This window comes from Scyliorhinus torazame, chromosome 22 (genome assembly GCF_047496885.1).
Source record: "Scyliorhinus torazame isolate Kashiwa2021f chromosome 22, sScyTor2.1, whole genome shotgun sequence".
Taxonomy (NCBI): Eukaryota; Metazoa; Chordata; class Chondrichthyes; order Carcharhiniformes; family Scyliorhinidae; genus Scyliorhinus; species Scyliorhinus torazame.
In genome coordinates this window covers 90,783,594-90,801,681 of record NC_092728.1, presented here as the reverse complement: position 1 = coordinate 90,801,681, position 18,088 = coordinate 90,783,594, and the positions used below count along the sequence as shown (strand labels likewise).

Genomic DNA, 18,088 nt, shown 5'->3' with positions numbered 1-18,088 from the left:
CAGAAGTGTGTGTGTGTTTGGGGGGGGGGGGGGGTGCCTCAAGGTGCCAAGATCCCAGGTTCATTCCTGGCCCTTGGTCACTGTCTGTGTGGTGTTTGCACATTCTCCCCGTGTTTGCATGGGTTTCGCCCCCACAACCCAAAGATGTGCAGGGTAGGTGGATTGGCCATGCTAAATTACCTCTTAATTGGAAAAAAAATGAATATTTTTTTAAAACCTCTGCCAGCAGAAAGACTGGATAGGACGGGAGCTGCATAGAAACAGGTTTCCTAAAGTTAGAGTTACAGTCCAAATAACCAGAGAGTTGAAAGAGTGTTTAAGACGATTGGAGTTAAGAGAACAGAGACCAAGGTATTGTTCAGAAGAATTCGAGGAACAGTAAACAAAGTGTTCTGAGTTAAGAGACAATTGCAGTAACTAGATTATAAAATGGGACAGCAGACATAGATCATAGAATTTACAGTGCAGAAGGAAGCTATTCGGCCTATCAAGTCTGCGCCGACCCTTAGAAAAAGCTCCCTACTTAAGCCCACACCTCCACCCTATCCCAGTAACTCATGTAACCTTTTTGGACACTAAGGGCAATTTAGCATGGCCAATCCACCTAACCTGCACACCTTTGGACTGTGGTAGGAAACCAGAGCACCCGAAGGAAACCCATGCAGACACTGGGAGAACATGCAGACTCTGCACAGATGGTGACCCAAGCCGGGAATCTAACCTGGGATCCTGGAGCTGTGAAGCAATAGAACATTACAGTGCAGTACAGGCCCTTCGGCCCTCGATGTTGCGCCGACCTGTGAAACCACTCTAAAGCCCATCTACACTATTACCTTATCATCCATATGTCTATCCAATGACCATTTGAATGCCCTTAGTGTTGGCGAGTCCACTACTGTTGCAGGCAGGGCATTCCACGCCCTTACTACTCTCTGAGTAAAGAACCTACCTCTGACATCTGTCCTATATCTACCTCCCCTCAATTTAAAGCTATGTCCCCTCGTGCTGGACATCACCATCCGAGGAAAAAGGCTCTCACTGTCCACCCTATCCAATCCTCTGATCATCTTGTATGCCTTAATAAGTCACCTCTTAACCTCTTCTCTCTAACAAAAACAGCCTCAAGTCCCTCAGCCTTTCCTCATAAGATCTTCCCTCCATACCAGGCAACATTCTGGTAAATCTCCTCTGCACCCTTTCCAATGCTTCCACACCCTTCCTATAATGCGGCGACCAGAATTGCACGCAATACTCCAAATGCGGCCGCACCAGAGTTTTGTACAGCTGCAACATGACCTCATCGCTCCGAAACTCAATCCCTCTACCAATAAAAGCTAACACACCGTACGCCTTCTTAACAACCCTCTCAACCTGGGTGGCAACTTTCAGGGATCTATGTACATGGACACCGAGATATCTCTGCTCATCCACACTGCCAAGAATCTTACCATTCGCCCAGTACTCTGTCTTCGTGTTATTCCTTCCAAAATGAATCACCTCACACTTTTCTGCATTAAACTCCATTTGCCACCTCTCAGCCCAGCGCTGCAGCTTATCTATGTCCCTCTGTAACTTGTAACATCCTTCCGCACTGTCCACAACTCCACCGACTTTAGTGTTATCTGCAAATTTACTCACCCATCCTTCTACATCCTCCAGGTCATTTATAAAAATGACAAACAGCAGTGGCCCCAAAACAGATCCTTGTGGTACACCACTAGTAACTGGACTCCAGTCTGAACATTTCCCATCAACCACCACCCTTTGTCTTCTTCCAGCTAGCCAATTTCTGATCCAAACTGCTAAATCACCCTGAATCCCAAGCCTCCGTATTTTCTTCAGTAGCCTACCGTGGGGAACCTTATCAAACGCTTTACTGAAATCCATATACACCACATCAACTGCTTTACCCTCATCCACCTGTTTGGTCACCTTCTCAAAGAACTCAATAAGGTTTGTGAGGCACGACCTACCCTTCACAAAACCATGTTGACTATTTCTAATCAAATTATTCCTTTCCAGATGATTATACATCCTATCTCTTATAAACTTTTCCAAGATTTTGCCCACAACAGAAGTAAGGCTCACTGGTCTATAGTTACCGGGGTTGTCTCTACTCCCCTTCTTGAACAAGGGGACAACATTTGCTATCCTCCAGTCTTCTGGCACTATTCTGTAGACAAAGATGACTTAAAGATCAAAGCCAAAGGCTCAGCAATCTCCTCCCTAGCTTCCCAGAGAATCCTAGGATAAATCCCATCTGGCCCAGGGGGCTTATCTATTTTCACACTTTCCAGAATTACTAACACCTCCTCCTTATGAACCTCAAGCCCTTCTAGTCTAGTAGCCTGAATCTCAGTATTCTCCTCGACAACGTTGTCTTTTTCCTGTGTGAATACTGATGAAAAATATTCATTTAGCACCTCTCCTATCCCCTCGGACTCCAAGCACAACTTCCCACTACTTTCCTTGACTGGCCCTACTCTTACCCTAGTCATTCGTTTATTCCTGACATATCTAGAGAAAGCTTTAGGGTTATCCTTGATCCTACCTGCCAAAGACTTCTCATGTCCCCTCCTGGCTCTTCTTAGCTCTCTCTTTAGGTCCTTCCTAGCTAACTTGTAACTCTCGAACACCCTAACTGAACCATCATGTCTCATCTTTACATAAGCCTCCTTCTTCCTCTTGACAAGTGTTTTGACTGCTTTAGTAAACCACGGTTCCCTTGCTCGTCCACTTCCTCCCTGCCTGACAGGTACATACTTATCAAGGACACGCAGTAGCTGTTCCTTGAACAAGCTCCACATTTCCGTTGTGCCCATCCCCTGCAGTTTTCCTCTCCATCCGATGCATCCTAAGTCTTGCCTCATCGCATCATAATTGCCTTTCCCCCAGATATAACTCTTGCCCTGCGGTATATACCTATCCCTTTCCATCACTAAAGTAAATTTAATCGAATTGTGGTCACTATCACCAAAGTGCTCACCTACCTCCAAATCTAACACCTGTCCTGGTTCATTACCCAGTACCAAATCCAATATGGCCTCGCCTCTCGTTGGCCTATCTACATACTGTGTCAGGAAACCCTCCTGCACACATTGGACAGAAACAGATCCATCTAAAGTACTCAAACTATAGCGTTTCCAGTCAATATTTGGAAAGTTAAAGTCTCCCATAACAACTACCCTGTTGCTTTTGCTCCTATCCAGAATCATCTTTGCAATCCTTTCCTCTACATCTCTGGAACTTTTCAGAGGCCTATAGAAAACCCCTAACTGGGTGACCTCTCCTCTCCTGTTTCTAACCTCAGCCCATACTACCTCAGTAGACGAGTCCTCATCAAACTTCCTTTCTGCCACCGTAATACTGTCCTTGACTAATAATGCCACCCCTCCCCCTCTTTTACCACCTTCCCTGAGCTTACTGAAATAATAGTGCTATCCACTGTGCTACTGTGCCACCCTATTTTCGAGGTGGATGTAATTTTAATACAATCTGACTGTTGAGATTTAAAGCACTTGTGAGCAGTTTGCACAGCGTCACAACCAAGAAATCATAAATTCTGGACTGGAGTTACTATTAAAAGTGGAGCGGAAGCTTTGTTTGAAAGTGTAATTTGTAATACCTGGACTGGATTTTGGAATGCAAACCACCAAGGGAAAGCATTATGAGAGTATGAAAGAAGATTTTAAAACGTGTTTTTGGGAGTGGAGTTTGGAAACTCTCATGTGACAATCATCTCTGGAGATTCTGAGGAGAAAACCGCAGAAACTAACTTGGGTGCAGAGCTGGGTGTGTATTTTACCACCGACGTCTTATGTGTTTTAAAAGGGGCTTTTTGTGTTAATGAGACCATTGTAGCTTAAATTAAATTTTTAATCCATGTTAATTTCAAGCTAAGGGGGTGGGAGTAAAGATGTATTGTATAAGAATCCAACTTTTCATGTTTTATAAATATTTTGTTTTGTTGTTAAAACTAATTAGCAGTCCGCTGACTCTGTTCCTCCATGCTTCACATTGAAAAAGTTACCGCCTTTTGAGCCAGGGTTTCATTCTGGAATCGTGTCATCCAATTATAACATCAACTGGGATTGATACAATCTGAACATCCCAGAGTACTTAGGAAAGTGGCCCTAGCAATAGTGGATGTATTGGTGGTCACCTTCCAAGATTCTATAGACTCTGGAACAGTTTCTACAGATTGGAAGGTAGCTAATGTAACCCCACTATTTAAAAAGGGAGCTAAAGAGCTAACGGAATTATAGACCAGGCAGACTGACTTCGATAGTGGGGAAAATACTACAGTCCATTATAAAAGATTTTATAGCAGAGCACTTGGAAAACAGTGGCAGGATTGTATAGAGTTGGCATGGATTTATGAAAGGTGATTGACAAATCTACTGGAATTCTTCGAGGATGTAACTAGTATAGTTGACAAGGGGGTGCCAGTGGATGTGGTTTATTTGGATTTTCAGAAGGCTTTCGACAAAGTCCCACATCCGAGATTAGTGTGTAAAAGTAAGGCACTTGGGATTGAGGGTAGTCTATTGAGATGGATAGAAAACTGGGCAGACTGGAAACAAAGGGTAGGAATGAATGGATCCTTTTCCAAATGCAGGCAGTAACTAGTGGGGTAATGCAGGGATCATTGCTAGAACCCCAGGTATTCACAATATATATGAATGATTTAGGTGAAGGAACTAATTGTGATATTTCCAAATTTGCAGATGGCATAAAGCTAGGTGGGAGAGTGAGCTGTGAGGAGGTTGCAAATGGTATGTTCGTAGCGAGAGGATTTGAGTACAGGATCAGAATTGTCTTGCTGCAATGAAACAGGGCCTTGGTGAGACCACACATGGAATATTGTGTGCAGTTTTGGTCTCCATTTCTGGGGAAGGGTGTTCTTGCTATAGAGGGAGTACATTGAATGTTTAGCAGACTGATTCCTGGAATGGTGGGACTGACATATGAGGAGCGATTGAATTGGTTAGGATTATATTCGCTGGATTTCAGAATAATAAGGAAGGATCTCAAAGAAATCTATAAAATTCTAAGAGGGTAGATGCAGGAAGTTTGTTCCTGATGGCAGGAGACTCCAGAAATAGCAGTCACAGTCTAACGGTAGGAAGTAAACCATGTAGCACTGAAATGAGGAGAAATTTCTTCACTCAGAATGGTGGGCCTGTGGAATCCACTACCACAGAAAGCAGTTTGAGGCCAAAATATTGCATGTTTTCAGGAAGGATTTAGATATAGCACTTGGGGCTAAAGGAATCAAAGGATATGGGGGGGAAAGCAGGAACAGGTTACTGAGTTGGGTGATCAGCCATGATCATAATGAATGGCGGAGCAAGCTTGAAGGGTTGAATGGCCTACTCCGGCTCCTACTTTATTTGTTTCTATGTTCCGCCACCAATGGCCAGGAAACCCGCATCAGCCCCTTCTGCACTCCAACTTAATCAGTGCGATTTTGCTGCAGCGCGAGGCAGACACGGAGCCTCTTCTGTAATTAAGTTGGCCTAGCCGCCATGTTTCCCACTTCCACAAGCTGCATTAAATTTAGCCCATAATTGTGTTTATATTTTAGTAAATACGTTTATACCTTTGTGCTTAAATACGCAATCTGGGTGGCACAGTAGCACAGTGGTTAGCACTGTTGCTTCACAGCGCCAGGGACCCGGGTTAGATTCCCGGCTTGGGTCACTGTCTGTGCGGAGTCTGAGCATTCTCCCCGTGTCTGTGTGGGTTTCCTCCGGGTGCTCCGGTTTCCTCCCACAAGTCCCAAAAGATGAGCTTGTTAGGTGATTTGGACATTCTGAATTCTCCCTCCGTATACCCGGACAGGGGCCGGAGTGTGGCGACTCAAGGATTTTCACAGTAACTTCATTGCAGTGAGCCTGCCTGTGACACTAATAAAGTATATTATTCTTATTAGTTCGATATGATCTTTGGGATACGATATTTTCAGTTAATATTAAGTTAGAAAAAATTAGTTGTACTTGCTTTATCAATTTATATTCGTGAAATGTTGAGTAAATTGTGGAGCAATTTCATAGAAAACAGACTGGAGAGTGGCAGCCTGTGCTGCTCCTGTGTGTAAAAAAAAAAAAAATGTAGCATTTTCAAAATTATTTTTTGTTTCTCATTCGTTGGAGAGTTTATGCTGTATTCCAGAATGTCTAATATGTTGGAGAAAATTGAATTCCCATTTACTTATCATTCTTGGAAATGAAAAATGAAAATCGCTTATTGTCACGAGAAGGCTTCAATGAAGTTACTGTGAAAAGCCCCTAGTCGCCACATTCTGGCACCTGTCCGGGGAGGCTGGTACGGGAATCGAACCGTGCTGCTGGCCTGCCTTGGTCTGCTTTAAAAGCCAGCGATTTAGCCTAGTGTGCTAAACCAGCTGACAGGGAGATGAGGCCTTTCATGAACAACTGTGCCCATCTGCTGATGGCCTCAACTTGTCCATTTTATAGAGCAAACAACCGAGGAGAAACTGATACCAAGCAGTGGTAGAATTAGGATCAAAAGCATGGATGAAAAAGTAAGGCAACCATGGAGAGAAAACGCAAGGTGAATGATTTGGTAGTGAGACCTCCAAACTGTAGAGCTCTGTCAATAATAGTGGGATGGAGCAAAAAAGAGCTGTCCATGGGTTGGAGGACACAAGCTTGAGAAAGCTACAAAAGTAAAAGTGCCCATGAATAAATTTATAAACCAGAACCTAATCTGACAAAGAAGCATATTGTAAAGCTCAAAATATGTTCCTCCATGTTTGGATGGACAAAATCTGTAAATGGGTGTTTCTTACAGCCCAAATGAAAATGTAACTTGCTCACCATTACACTACACTGGTGACAACACTGTGTGAATGCTGAACAATCCTCACCTTTCCAGTTTATCTATTGAAATTAAAAGAAAGGTTGATGTAAATGTGTTTGTAAGTAATAGAAATATTAGACGAGATTCTCCAATTTTCCAGCCACATGTTTCTCGACATTCCATTTGCTGGAATTCTCTCTTCCCACCACTTGTCAATGGGGTTTTCCAATTGAAGCCACCCCACCCCATCGGGAAACCCACAGGCGGAGTGCGCTGCCGGTAGGAATCCCAGCCATTATTTCATTGAACAAGAACTTCAACTCCAGCAGTGTCATGTTAAGGATGCAAATTTGCTCAGTTGGGTGTTCCGTTGATCCAGTCCAGAGTCCATTGATTGATTGCACATTCATTTTCTTATTCTTCGTGATTAAGTTAAAATAGAGATATCTTTACTTTCTGACAAACCAAATAACATTTACTGGTAACTCTGTCAATTTGGTTAGTGTAGGTGTATTCTGACTCTGCAGAATCATTAAGAATTTCCAGATTTGTCATCTCGGATTTTTTTTAAAATCCACAGCTGAACTATAAAGTTTACTGCTGAGTGAAAACCTTTTATTTTCCCAGCTTGACTTGTTCTCATCTGTGACTCTGTACATCTGCACTAAAGAAACTTTGATACATTTTTGACAGAAAACCCTGGATATACAAGCAGTTTTAAATGGCACAAGAGCTCAACGGATTCGTACACAATGGTCCGCCTTCTTCACCCGATGAAAATGAATTACCTTCTGGCTTTCCACAAAATATTTGTGATGATGTACCGGAGCAGAAGTACCTGTGCAGCTTTTGTAAAAACATCTTGAAGAAAGCATACCAAACATTGTGTGGACATCGGTACTGCTGGGCATGTGTTGAGTGGATTGTCAAGTAAGACATTCCTACATTGATTGTAGCCTTTTAAAATAAATCTTGTATTCAGCTAAAAATAATCATGCTGAGTAAATACAGCCATACATTTAAAAAGAAAACAAGTATTTGTTTTGCTCTCTTGGATTACTGTTTTCTTTAAAAAAGTACCATTTTGGATGGCAAAGCTATTACTTTGTCGCTATTGAGAATGTGGGTAATTGTGGTATATTATAAGTTGACAAAGGGAAGAGGAATAAAAGTTAGCTGGACGTTTCAAAATGCTTCGAGGGCAATGCCTTTTTATCTTTGTTCTAATTTTTAAAAAGTTCCTTTTCGCTATCTTGTAGATCATTACAAATCCAAATTTTACAAAGTTAAATTGCTGCCTTTTGTTTACCAAATTTTAAGCAATTTCTAGATGTTAAATTTGTGTGTAGATTTAAACGGATTCATTTTTTGGAGTTGCTTATATTGCTTTGTACTTAAAGTTGAATAGTAGTTCAATTAACCCAGTTTGATGAAGAGAAATATCTTAATTTTTTGTGATCTTTCAAATTGAGAGATGTGTATGTAGTTCATATAATTGTAATTCAACTAATGCAGATATTGATATTAAAATATTTTACTGTTATTGAACAGGTACAATAAAACTCCAATCTGTCAAAAATGTAAGGAAGACGAACCTCCGAGTATAAACGAAGATAGCATTTTGGGCTTGGGAAAGGTATGTGATTTTTATAGTGAAAGATATCTAGCAAAATTAAAGCTTAGTTTCAGAAGAGGCCAGGTGCCATCTAATATGTAAAACTAGATGGAATAATTTTGTGATTTATTCATTAGCATGCAATGTTATTATCTGTGATGAAAATGCTATATTTTGTTTCCAGCACTTTCTGTTTTTATTTCTATATTCTGCGACTGCCTTGGGACTGCCTTAGTAATGTTTCAGCATTTGGATTCCACCCTTCCTTTTTCCTTGTAGCTTTTTTCCCAAAGATATGTCAGATTAAATTTCTGACTAGAGGGATGGTTCTAAGTAATATGAAGCAGGAGGAATGATGAACATTTTAGCAATGAATGTTGTGTTCCCCTATAGTAAAGTTTAACGCAAAGTTCAATATCTGTTTGGATGTCATATGGAAGCAAACTTCAGGGTTCTGATGGATTTTCAAAAGGAAAAGCACTGATAATCTGGGGAATTCTGTAAGAAATCAGGAATATCGATTTTACACAGTTCAAGAATAGTTACTATGACATTTTGGCCGCCAAAAATTATTTTGACAGAAAAAATGATTTTCTCCCCTGTTCCTTCCAAACCCCCAATTCCATCGATATCTACAGCTCTCAGCTACTTTGCCTAAGTACTCTTTGTTGGTACAATGCAAGGGCGTAATATGAGCGCTTCTACCTCAATGAATATTTCAGTGAAATGAAGGACACTTTTGTGAATAACAGCTTATCATTAGCAGTCAAATATTGTTTTTATAACTGAATATTAGCAATTGTATTATTCTACTATTTTCCACTCCTTTAAATAAAGTAAAATAAATGTTAGTGCTTAAAAACTTGAATAATAAGAATTTGAATGATGTGTCTTTGAATTTCAATTCCAGCTTATAAATCGGGAAATAATAAAAGTTTCCACTACTCTCTTTAAAACATTGTTCACCAGTAGCAATATTGGACAATTCTGAAAGTATGGTACTTGAGGTTCTGTTGTGTAAACCAGACACTTCTTTAAAAACTGAGACGGCAGTTAAGAAGTAGCCATACAATTTACACATATATTTAAATTTCTCTCACTCTTAATAAATGCAAATAGATTTGTCGAAAGCCAGTATTTGCTTTAGTAGAGATTTAATCATCATAATTCTAATAGAATATTAGATGTTGATTTACAGATGTGCTTCCTGATTAGTTCTGCCACTGTTCCATTATCAGATTAGCTGACTATATTGCTGCATGAATTGGAGTGAATGTAATTTAAGCATAACCTCACGCCATTGCTATGCTGTAGAGCTCTCTACAGGTAGGGGCAAGGTTTAGAGTAGAGGGGCAAGGTTTAGAGTAGATGTACGAGGCAAGTTTTTTACGCCGAGGGTAGTGGGTGCCTGGAACTTGCTACCGAAGGAGGTGGTGGAAGCAGGGACGATAGTGACATTTAAGGGGCATCTTGACAAATACATGAATAGGATGGGAATAGAGGGATACGGACCCAGGAAGTGTAGAAGATTGTAGTTTAGTCGGGCAGCATGGTCGGCACGGGCTTGGAGGGCCGAAGGGCCTGTTCCTGTGCTGTACATTTCTTTGTTCTTATTTTGTTCTAGGCCAATTTCCACAAGTCTATACAACACCAGCATACAGGTTATATTGAGAAAACAGACTGAGATTTTAATTTTTTGTGCTAATATAATGTAAATCAGCCAAGTATCTTGGAATTCTTGTTGTTAAAATTTAAATACTATAAATGAATCACATTTTAGAAACACCTACTCATGTCAAAATGTGACCGGGGTGATGGGATGGAGGTTGTAGTTAAGATCTCTACATTTCTCACAAGTCGCCGCCCCCCCTTAATTATGACTGATAATTTCCATTGATTACATTTCTGTTTCACGTTGATGTGTGCTAACCGTTCTTCTTGAAGGCCGGATACATTGTGGCTACTTTGCTAAGAATTCTTCCCCCACACAATTCAAACGGGAAATGTATTTATGACTCGACTCTTTCCTGAACTGAGGTGAATTCTTAAATAATAGTGGTTCAGTTCAGTTCAGTTCCCCCAAGAAAAGGCCCTGCCCACAAAATGATGCGGTCCCCTCCCCCCCACTTTATAAAAATATTACATTTACTAGGAAACTGTCTAGTGTATACTGGTATATGGTTCAACATAATTTTTAAGTCCTTTCATATACTTTTTAATTACAGGTGGAGTACTTAATTTTGCTGACAAACTAATTTGCAGCTATATTAATGTAACTGCAGCAGCGCTCAAAGACATCGAGAAATACATTTTAATAGAAAGAGAAAAAAATAACGTTCGACTATGCTGTCCAATTGTGCTGGGTTGTGGAAGATTTTATGATTATTTGAATACAATGTTTGTTTGTGGCCCAAGTGGAAACACTGCCCTTTTGTTTCTTTAGTCCAGATGTATAAAGTGCTCATTCTGCATAACCTTCTGTAAATTTGAGATCTATATTTTAACTCTGTCGCCTCAGATTATGGTTTGATTTATTTTCGAAATCCCTCTGTTAACCTAAGGTGTATAGTAAAGTTTTACTTATTTTTTAAACTCTCTTTCCAGTTAATAGTTTAGAACATAGAACATAGAACGATACAGCGCAGTACAGGCCCTTCGGCCCACGATGTTGCACCGAAACAAAAGCCATCTAACCTACACTATGCCATTATCATCCATATGCTTATCCAATAAACTTTTAAATGCCCTCAATGTTGGCGAGTTCACTACTGTTGCAGGTAGGGCATTCTACGGCCTCACCACTCTTTGCGTAAAGAACCTACCTCTGACCTCTGTCCTATATCTATTACCCCTCCGTTTAAAGCTATGTCCCCTCGTGACAGCCATTTCCATCCGCGGGCGAAGGCTCTCACTGTCCACCCTATCTAACCCCCTGATCATTTTGTATGCCTCTATTAAGTCTCCTCTTAACCTTCTTCTCTCCAACGAAAACAACCTCAAGTCCATCAGCCTTTCCTCATAAGATTTTCCCTCCATACCAGGCAACATCCTGGTAAATCTCCTCTGCACCCTCTCCAAAGCCTCCACGTCCTTCCGATAATGCGGTGACCAGAACTGTACGCAATACTCCAAATGAGGCCGTACCAGAGTTTTGTACAACTGCAACATGACCTCATGACTCCGGAATTCAATCCCTCTACCAATAAAGGCCAACACTCCATAGACCTTCTTCACAACCCTATCAACCTGGGTGGCAACTTTCAGGGATCTATGTACATGGACACCTAGATCCCTCTGCTCATCCACACTTCCAAGAACTTTACCATTAGCCAAATATTCCGCATTCCTGTTATTCCTTCCAAAGTGAATCACCTCACACGTCTCTACATTGAACTCCATTTGCCACCTCTCAGCCCAGCTCTGCAGCTTATCTATGTCCCTCTGTAACCTGCTACTTCCTTCCACACTGTCGACAACACCACCGACTTTAGTGTCGTCTGCAAATTTACTCACCCACACTTCTGCGCCCTCCTCTAGGTCATTGATAAGAATGACAAACAGCAACGGCCCCAGAACAGATCCTTGTGGTACGCCACTTGTAACTGAACTCCATTCTGAACATTTCCCATCAACCACCACCCTCTGTCTTCTTTCAGCTAGCCAATTTCCGATCCACATCTCTAAATCACCCTCAATCCCAGCCTCTGTATTTTCTGCACTAGCCTACCATGGGGAACCTTATCAAACGCTTTACTGAAATCCATATACACCACATCAACTGCTCTACCCTCGTCTACCTGTTCAGTCACCTTCTCAAAGAACTCGATAAGGTTTGTGAGGCATGACCTACCCTTCACAAAGCCATGCTGACTATCCCTGATCATATTATTCCTATCTAGATGATTATAAATCTTGTCTCTTATAATCCCCTCCAAGACTTTACCCACTACAGACGTGAGGCTCACCGGTCTATAGTTGCCGGGGTTGTCTCTACTCCCCTTTTTGAACAAAGGGACCACATTTGCTATCCTCCAGTCGTCTGGCACTATTCCTGTAGCCAATGATGACATAAAAATCAAAGCCAAAGGCCCAGCAATCTCTTCCCTGGCCTCCCAGAGAATCCTAGGATAAATCCCATCAGGCCCCGGGGACTTATCTATTTTCAGCCTGTCCAGAATTGCCAACACCTCTTCCCTACGTACCTCAATGCCATCTATTCTAATCGCCTGGGTCTCAGCATTCTCCTCTACAACATTATCTTTTTCCTGAGTGAATACTGACGAAAAATATTCATTTAGTATCTCGCCTATCTCTTCAGACTCCACACACAACTTCCCATCCCTGTCCTTGACTGGCCCTACTCTTACCCTAGTCATTTGCTTATTCCTGACATACCTATAGAAAGCTTTTGGGTTTTCCTTGATCCTACCTGCCAAATACTTCTCATGTCCCCTCCTTGCTCGTCTTAGCTCTCTCTTTAGATCCTTCCTCGCTACCTTGTAACTATCCATCGCCCCAACTGAAACTTCACACCTCATCTTCACATAGTTTCTTGTGATGTTGAAGCAATATTGTGCAAATATGTTCTCCTAATATTGAAGCACAAATTATTCTGTATCTTAATTGTTGTTTCCTTCAGTTTAAGTGCCCGTTCTCAGTAAAGGAAACAACTGTTTTTAATCAAAGGGACTTTTAGCCAGCAATAAACCAACATAATCATTTAAGGTGGGCTTCATGAATAAAATAATCTATTCATAATCTGCAAGACTTTGAGAGTTGATTTGGAAGAACATTCCAAGTCGTCTTATTTGACCTTCTCAAGTCTGTTTAGGGAGCTTTAGGCTTTTACTTTGGTGGGGCTTTAATCTATTAATCTTGTTTTTTAGATTTTCAGTGATGCTGCAGTATCTAAGGAGATCTTAGATTTGAAAGTACATTGTATCAATCCTGGATGTACCTGGAAAAGCACAATGAAGAATTATGAGGTGAGTTAATCAATTAATTAAAAGTTTTAAGGAAGCTGACATATGTCAAAACAGGACCAGTTGATGGAAGAATAAATTCTTACCATTATTATGTTTCTGCAATTTTGGTGGATTTCACAAGGTGGATGACCATTTAGCCCACTGTGGCTCATTCTTTTAAAAATATCCTATAAGTCTAATCAATCATTCAAAGAATGTAATCTCCAATACTATTCATTACTCTTTGTGAAATTAGGTCTACATTTCTGGAATTGTAGACTGGTTGCAGTAGAGAAGGAGGCCATTCAGTCAATCAGTTCCTTGCCAAATCTCTGTCCACTCCCCATGGCTCTGCAACTGTTTTCTCTTCAGGTGCTTATTAATTCCCTTTTGAAATCCCAGATTAAATCTGCCTGCACCACACACTCAGGGAGCACATTTCAGATGCCAACCATTTGCTGTGTAAAAGTAAATCCTTTCGTTCCATTGGGTTTTATGGCCATTCACCTTAAATTGGTATCCACTGGTTCATAGCCCTTCCGTCAATGGGATCATTTTCTCTCTACACTTGCCATGATCAAATCTCTTTGTTAAGGAGAACACAGCTTTTCCAGTTCATCCACATGACTGAAGTCCCTTGTCCCCAGAACCATTCTCGTAAAACTGTTCTGCACCCTCTCTTATGCCTTCACGTCCTTTCTAATCTGTATGCCTAGATTTGGAGACCGTACTCCAGTTGAGGCTGAACCAGACTTTTCTAAAGGTTCATCGTAACTTTCTTGCTTTCGAACTCTATGCCTCTATTTCTTTTTTAAAAAAATATATGTATTAAAGTTTTTCAACAAAACAATTTTTTCCCCTTACAAACAATAAACCCCCCCCCCGTAACAAAATAACATTAAATCGCCCTGAGCAAGATATATACATGGTAAGATGATATATTTACATAGCTTTATACACTGGCTCTCGCCCATTCGTGCCAGTTTCCCCCACCCTCCATGTTATCCCCCGCTCATCCGTCCCCTCAAGCAATCTCTCGTTTCCCCCCTCCCCACCCACCCACCCCCAGGGTTGCTGCTGCTGCTGACCGACCTTCCTCTAACGCTCCGTGTGGTAGTCTAGGAACGGTTGCCACCGCCTGTAGAACCCCTGCACAAACCCCCTTAAGGCAAACTTAATCCTCTCCAACTTTATGAACCCAGCCATGTCGTTTGTCCAGGCCTCCACGCTAGGGGGCTTCGCCTCCTTCCACATTAGCAAGATCCTTCGCCGGGTTACCAGGGACGCAAAGGCCAGAATGCCGACCTCTCTCGCCTCCTGCACTCCCGGCTCATCCACTACTCCAAATATTGCTAGCCCCCAGCTTGGCTTGACCCGGACTTTCACCACCTGAGATATTGCTCCCGCCACTCCTCTCCAGAACCCCTCCAGTGCCGGACATGTCCAGAACATGTGGACATGGTTCGCCGGGCTCCCTGAACATCTTCCGCATCTGTCCTCTACCCCAAAGAACCTACTCAACCTCGCCCCCGTCAGGTGCGCTCTGTGAACCACCTTAAATTGTATCAGGCTGAGCCTGGCACATGAGGAGGAGGAATTAACCCTACCCAGGGCGTCAGCCCACAAACCTTCCTCGATCTCCTCCCCCAGCTCTTCCTCCCATTTACCCTTCAACTCTTCTGCTAGCGCTTCCCCCTCTTCTTTCATCTCTTGGTGTATTGCCGAAACCTTGCCCTCCCCGACCCATACACCCGAGATCACCCTGTCTTGAATTTCCTGTGTCGGGAGCAGCGGGAATTCCCTGACCTGTCGCCTCACAAAAGCCCTCACCTGCATATATCTGAATGCATTTCCCGGGGGTAGCTCAAACTTCTCCAGTGCCCCTAGGCTCGCAAATGACCCGTCGATGAACAGGTCCCCCATTCTTCTAATCCCCGCCCGGTGCCAACCCTGGAACCACCGTCCATCTTCCCCGGGACAAACCGGTGGTTACCCCTGACCGGGGACCACACCGAGGCTCCCACTGCACACCTATGCCGTCTCCACTGGCCCCAGATCCTTAACGTTGCCGCCACCACCGGGCACGTGGTGTACTTTGATGGCGAGAGCGGCAACGGTGCCGTCACCAGCGCCCCCAACCTCGTTCCTTTGCAGGACGCCATCTCCATCCTCTTCCATGCCGCCCCCTCTCCCTCCATAACCCACTTACGGATCATCACCACGTTTGCTGTCCAGTAGTAGCTCCCTAGGTTTGGCAGCGCCAGCCTTCCTCGGTCCTTGCTGCGCTCCAGGAACCCTCTCCTTACATTCGGGGTTTTGTTCACCCACACAAACCCCATAATACTCCTACCTACTCTCTTGAAAAAGCCCTTGGTAATCACGATGGGGAGGCACTGAAACACAAACAAAAACCTCGGAAGGACCACCATTTTTACCGACTGCACTCTACCCGCCAACGAGAGCAGCAACATGTCCCATCTTTTGAAGTCCACCTCCATTTGGTCCACCAACCTCGTCAGATTCAATTTGTGTAGGGCCCCCCAGCTCCTGGCTATCTGGATCCCTAGATAGCGAAAACTCCCCTCCGCCCCCCTCAGCGGTAGGTCCCCTATCCCTCTTTCTTGGTCCCCTGCCTGTAGTACAAAAAGCTCGCTCTTCCCTACATGGAGCTTATAGCCCGAGAACTCCCCAAACTCCCTCAAAGTCTGCATGACCTCCACCATCCCCTCCATTGGGTCCGCCACGTACAGCAGCAGGTCGTCCGCGTATAGCGACACCCGATGCTCTTCTCCCCCGTGGACCACCCCCCTCCATTTATTAGACTCCCTCAGTGATATGGCCAAGGGTTCGATCGCCAATGCAAACAACAGGGGGGACAGAGGGCACCCCTGCCTCGTTCCTCGGTACAGCCGAAAGTACTCCGACCTCCGCAGGTTCGTCACCACACTTGCCACCGGGGCGCTGTAAAGGAGCTTAACCCAGCTAATAAACCCTCCCCCGAACCCAAACCTACGCAACACCTCCCAGAGGTACTCCCACTCCACTCGGTCAAAGGCTTTTTCCGCGTCCATGGCTGCCACTATCTCCGCCTCTCCCTCCTCCGATGGCATCATTGTCACGTTTAAGAGCCGCCGCACATTCGTATTTAATTGCCTGCCCTTTACAAATCCCGTCTGGTCCTCATGTATCACCCCGGGACACGGTCCTCAATCCTCGTGGCCACCACTTTTGCCAATAGCTTAGCGTCCACATTAAGGAGCGAAATCGGCCTGTACGATCCACATTGCAGTGGGTCCTTGTCTCGCTTCAGAATCAAGGAGATTGTCGCCTCCGACATTGTCGGGGGCAGGGTCCCCTCCTCTCTTGCCTCATTAAAGGTCCTCACTAGTAGCGGGGCCAACAGGTCCGCATACTTTCTATAGAACTCCACCGGGAACCTGTCCGGCCCCGAGGCCTTCCCCGCCTGCATGCTCCCCAAACCCTTACTCAGCTCCTCCAACCCGATTGGTGCCCCCAAACCAGCCACCTCTTGCTCCTCCACCCTCGGGAACCGCAGTTGGTCCAGGAATCTTCTCATCCCCTCTTCCCCCCCCCCTGGGGGCTGGGATCTGTACAGCTCTTCGTAGAAGGCCTTGAATACCTTGTTTATTTCCGTTGCACTCTGGGTCATGGCTCCCCCACCATCTTTGACTCCCCCTATTTCCCTCGCTGCCGCCCTCTTACGGAGCTGGTGTGCCAGCATCCGACTGGCCTTTTCTCCGTACTCGTAGGTCGCCACCTGCGCCTTCCTCCACTGTGCCTCCGCCTTCCCCGTGGTCAACAGGTCAAACTCCGTCTGGAGCTGTCGCCTTTCCCCAAGTAATCTTTCCTCCGGGGCCTCTGCGTATCTCCTGTCCACTCGCAAAATCTCCCCCACTAACCTCTCCCTTTCCCTGCCCTCTGTCTTCTCCCTATGAGCCCTGATGGAGATTAGCTCTCCCCTGATCACCGCCTTCAACGCCTCCCATACCACCCCCACTCGCACCTCCCCGTTGTCGTTGGCCTCCAGGTACCTTTCAATACACCCCCTTACCTTCCCACACACCATCTCATCTGCCAGCAGTCCCACATCCAACCACCACAGCGGGCGTTGGTCCCTCTCCTCTCCCAGCCCCACTTCCACCCAGTGCGGGGCATGGTCCGAAACGGCTATGGCCGAATACTCCGTCCCCTCCACCCTCGGGATGAGCGCCTTGCCCAGCACAAAGAAGTCTATCCGAGAGTATGCCTTGTGCACGTGGGAGAAGAAAGAAAATTCCCTGGCCTGCGGTCTTGCAAACCTCCATGGGTCCACTCCCCCCATCTGGTCCATAAACCCCCTGAGCACCCTGGCCGCCGCCGGCCTCTTTCCCGTCCTTGATCTGGAGCGGTCTAGTGCTGGATCCAACACTGTATTAAAGTCCCCTCCCATTATCAGTCCTCCTACCTCCAGGTCCGGGATGTGCCCCAACATGCGCTTCATGAATCCAGCATCATCCCAGTTCGGGGCGTATACATTTACCAACAACACCCACGTCCCTTGCAACCTACCACTCACCATCACTTATCTCCCTCCATTGTCCGCTACAATAGTCTTGGCCTCAAATGACACATGTTTTCCCACCAGAATTGCCACCACTCTCTATTTTTGGCGTCCAGTCCCGAG

General features: G+C 44.3%; 1 protein-coding gene across 4 annotated transcripts in view; it reads left to right on the top strand.

Annotated features, from left to right (window-relative positions):
* traf1 (TNF receptor-associated factor 1) overlaps positions 1-18,088 on the top strand; it is a 57,017-nt gene that overhangs the window by 10,954 nt on the left and 27,975 nt on the right. For all 4 annotated transcript variants that reach the window (XM_072488553.1, XM_072488555.1, XM_072488552.1 and 1 more), the window contains exons 2-4: positions 7,519-7,755; positions 8,377-8,461; positions 13,327-13,425. In XM_072488553.1, coding sequence (XP_072344654.1) covers positions 7,547-7,755; positions 8,377-8,461; positions 13,327-13,425 — 393 coding nt within the window. In that variant the 5' untranslated portion in view covers positions 7,519-7,546. The remainder of the gene's footprint in view (positions 1-7,518; positions 7,756-8,376; positions 8,462-13,326; positions 13,426-18,088) is intronic.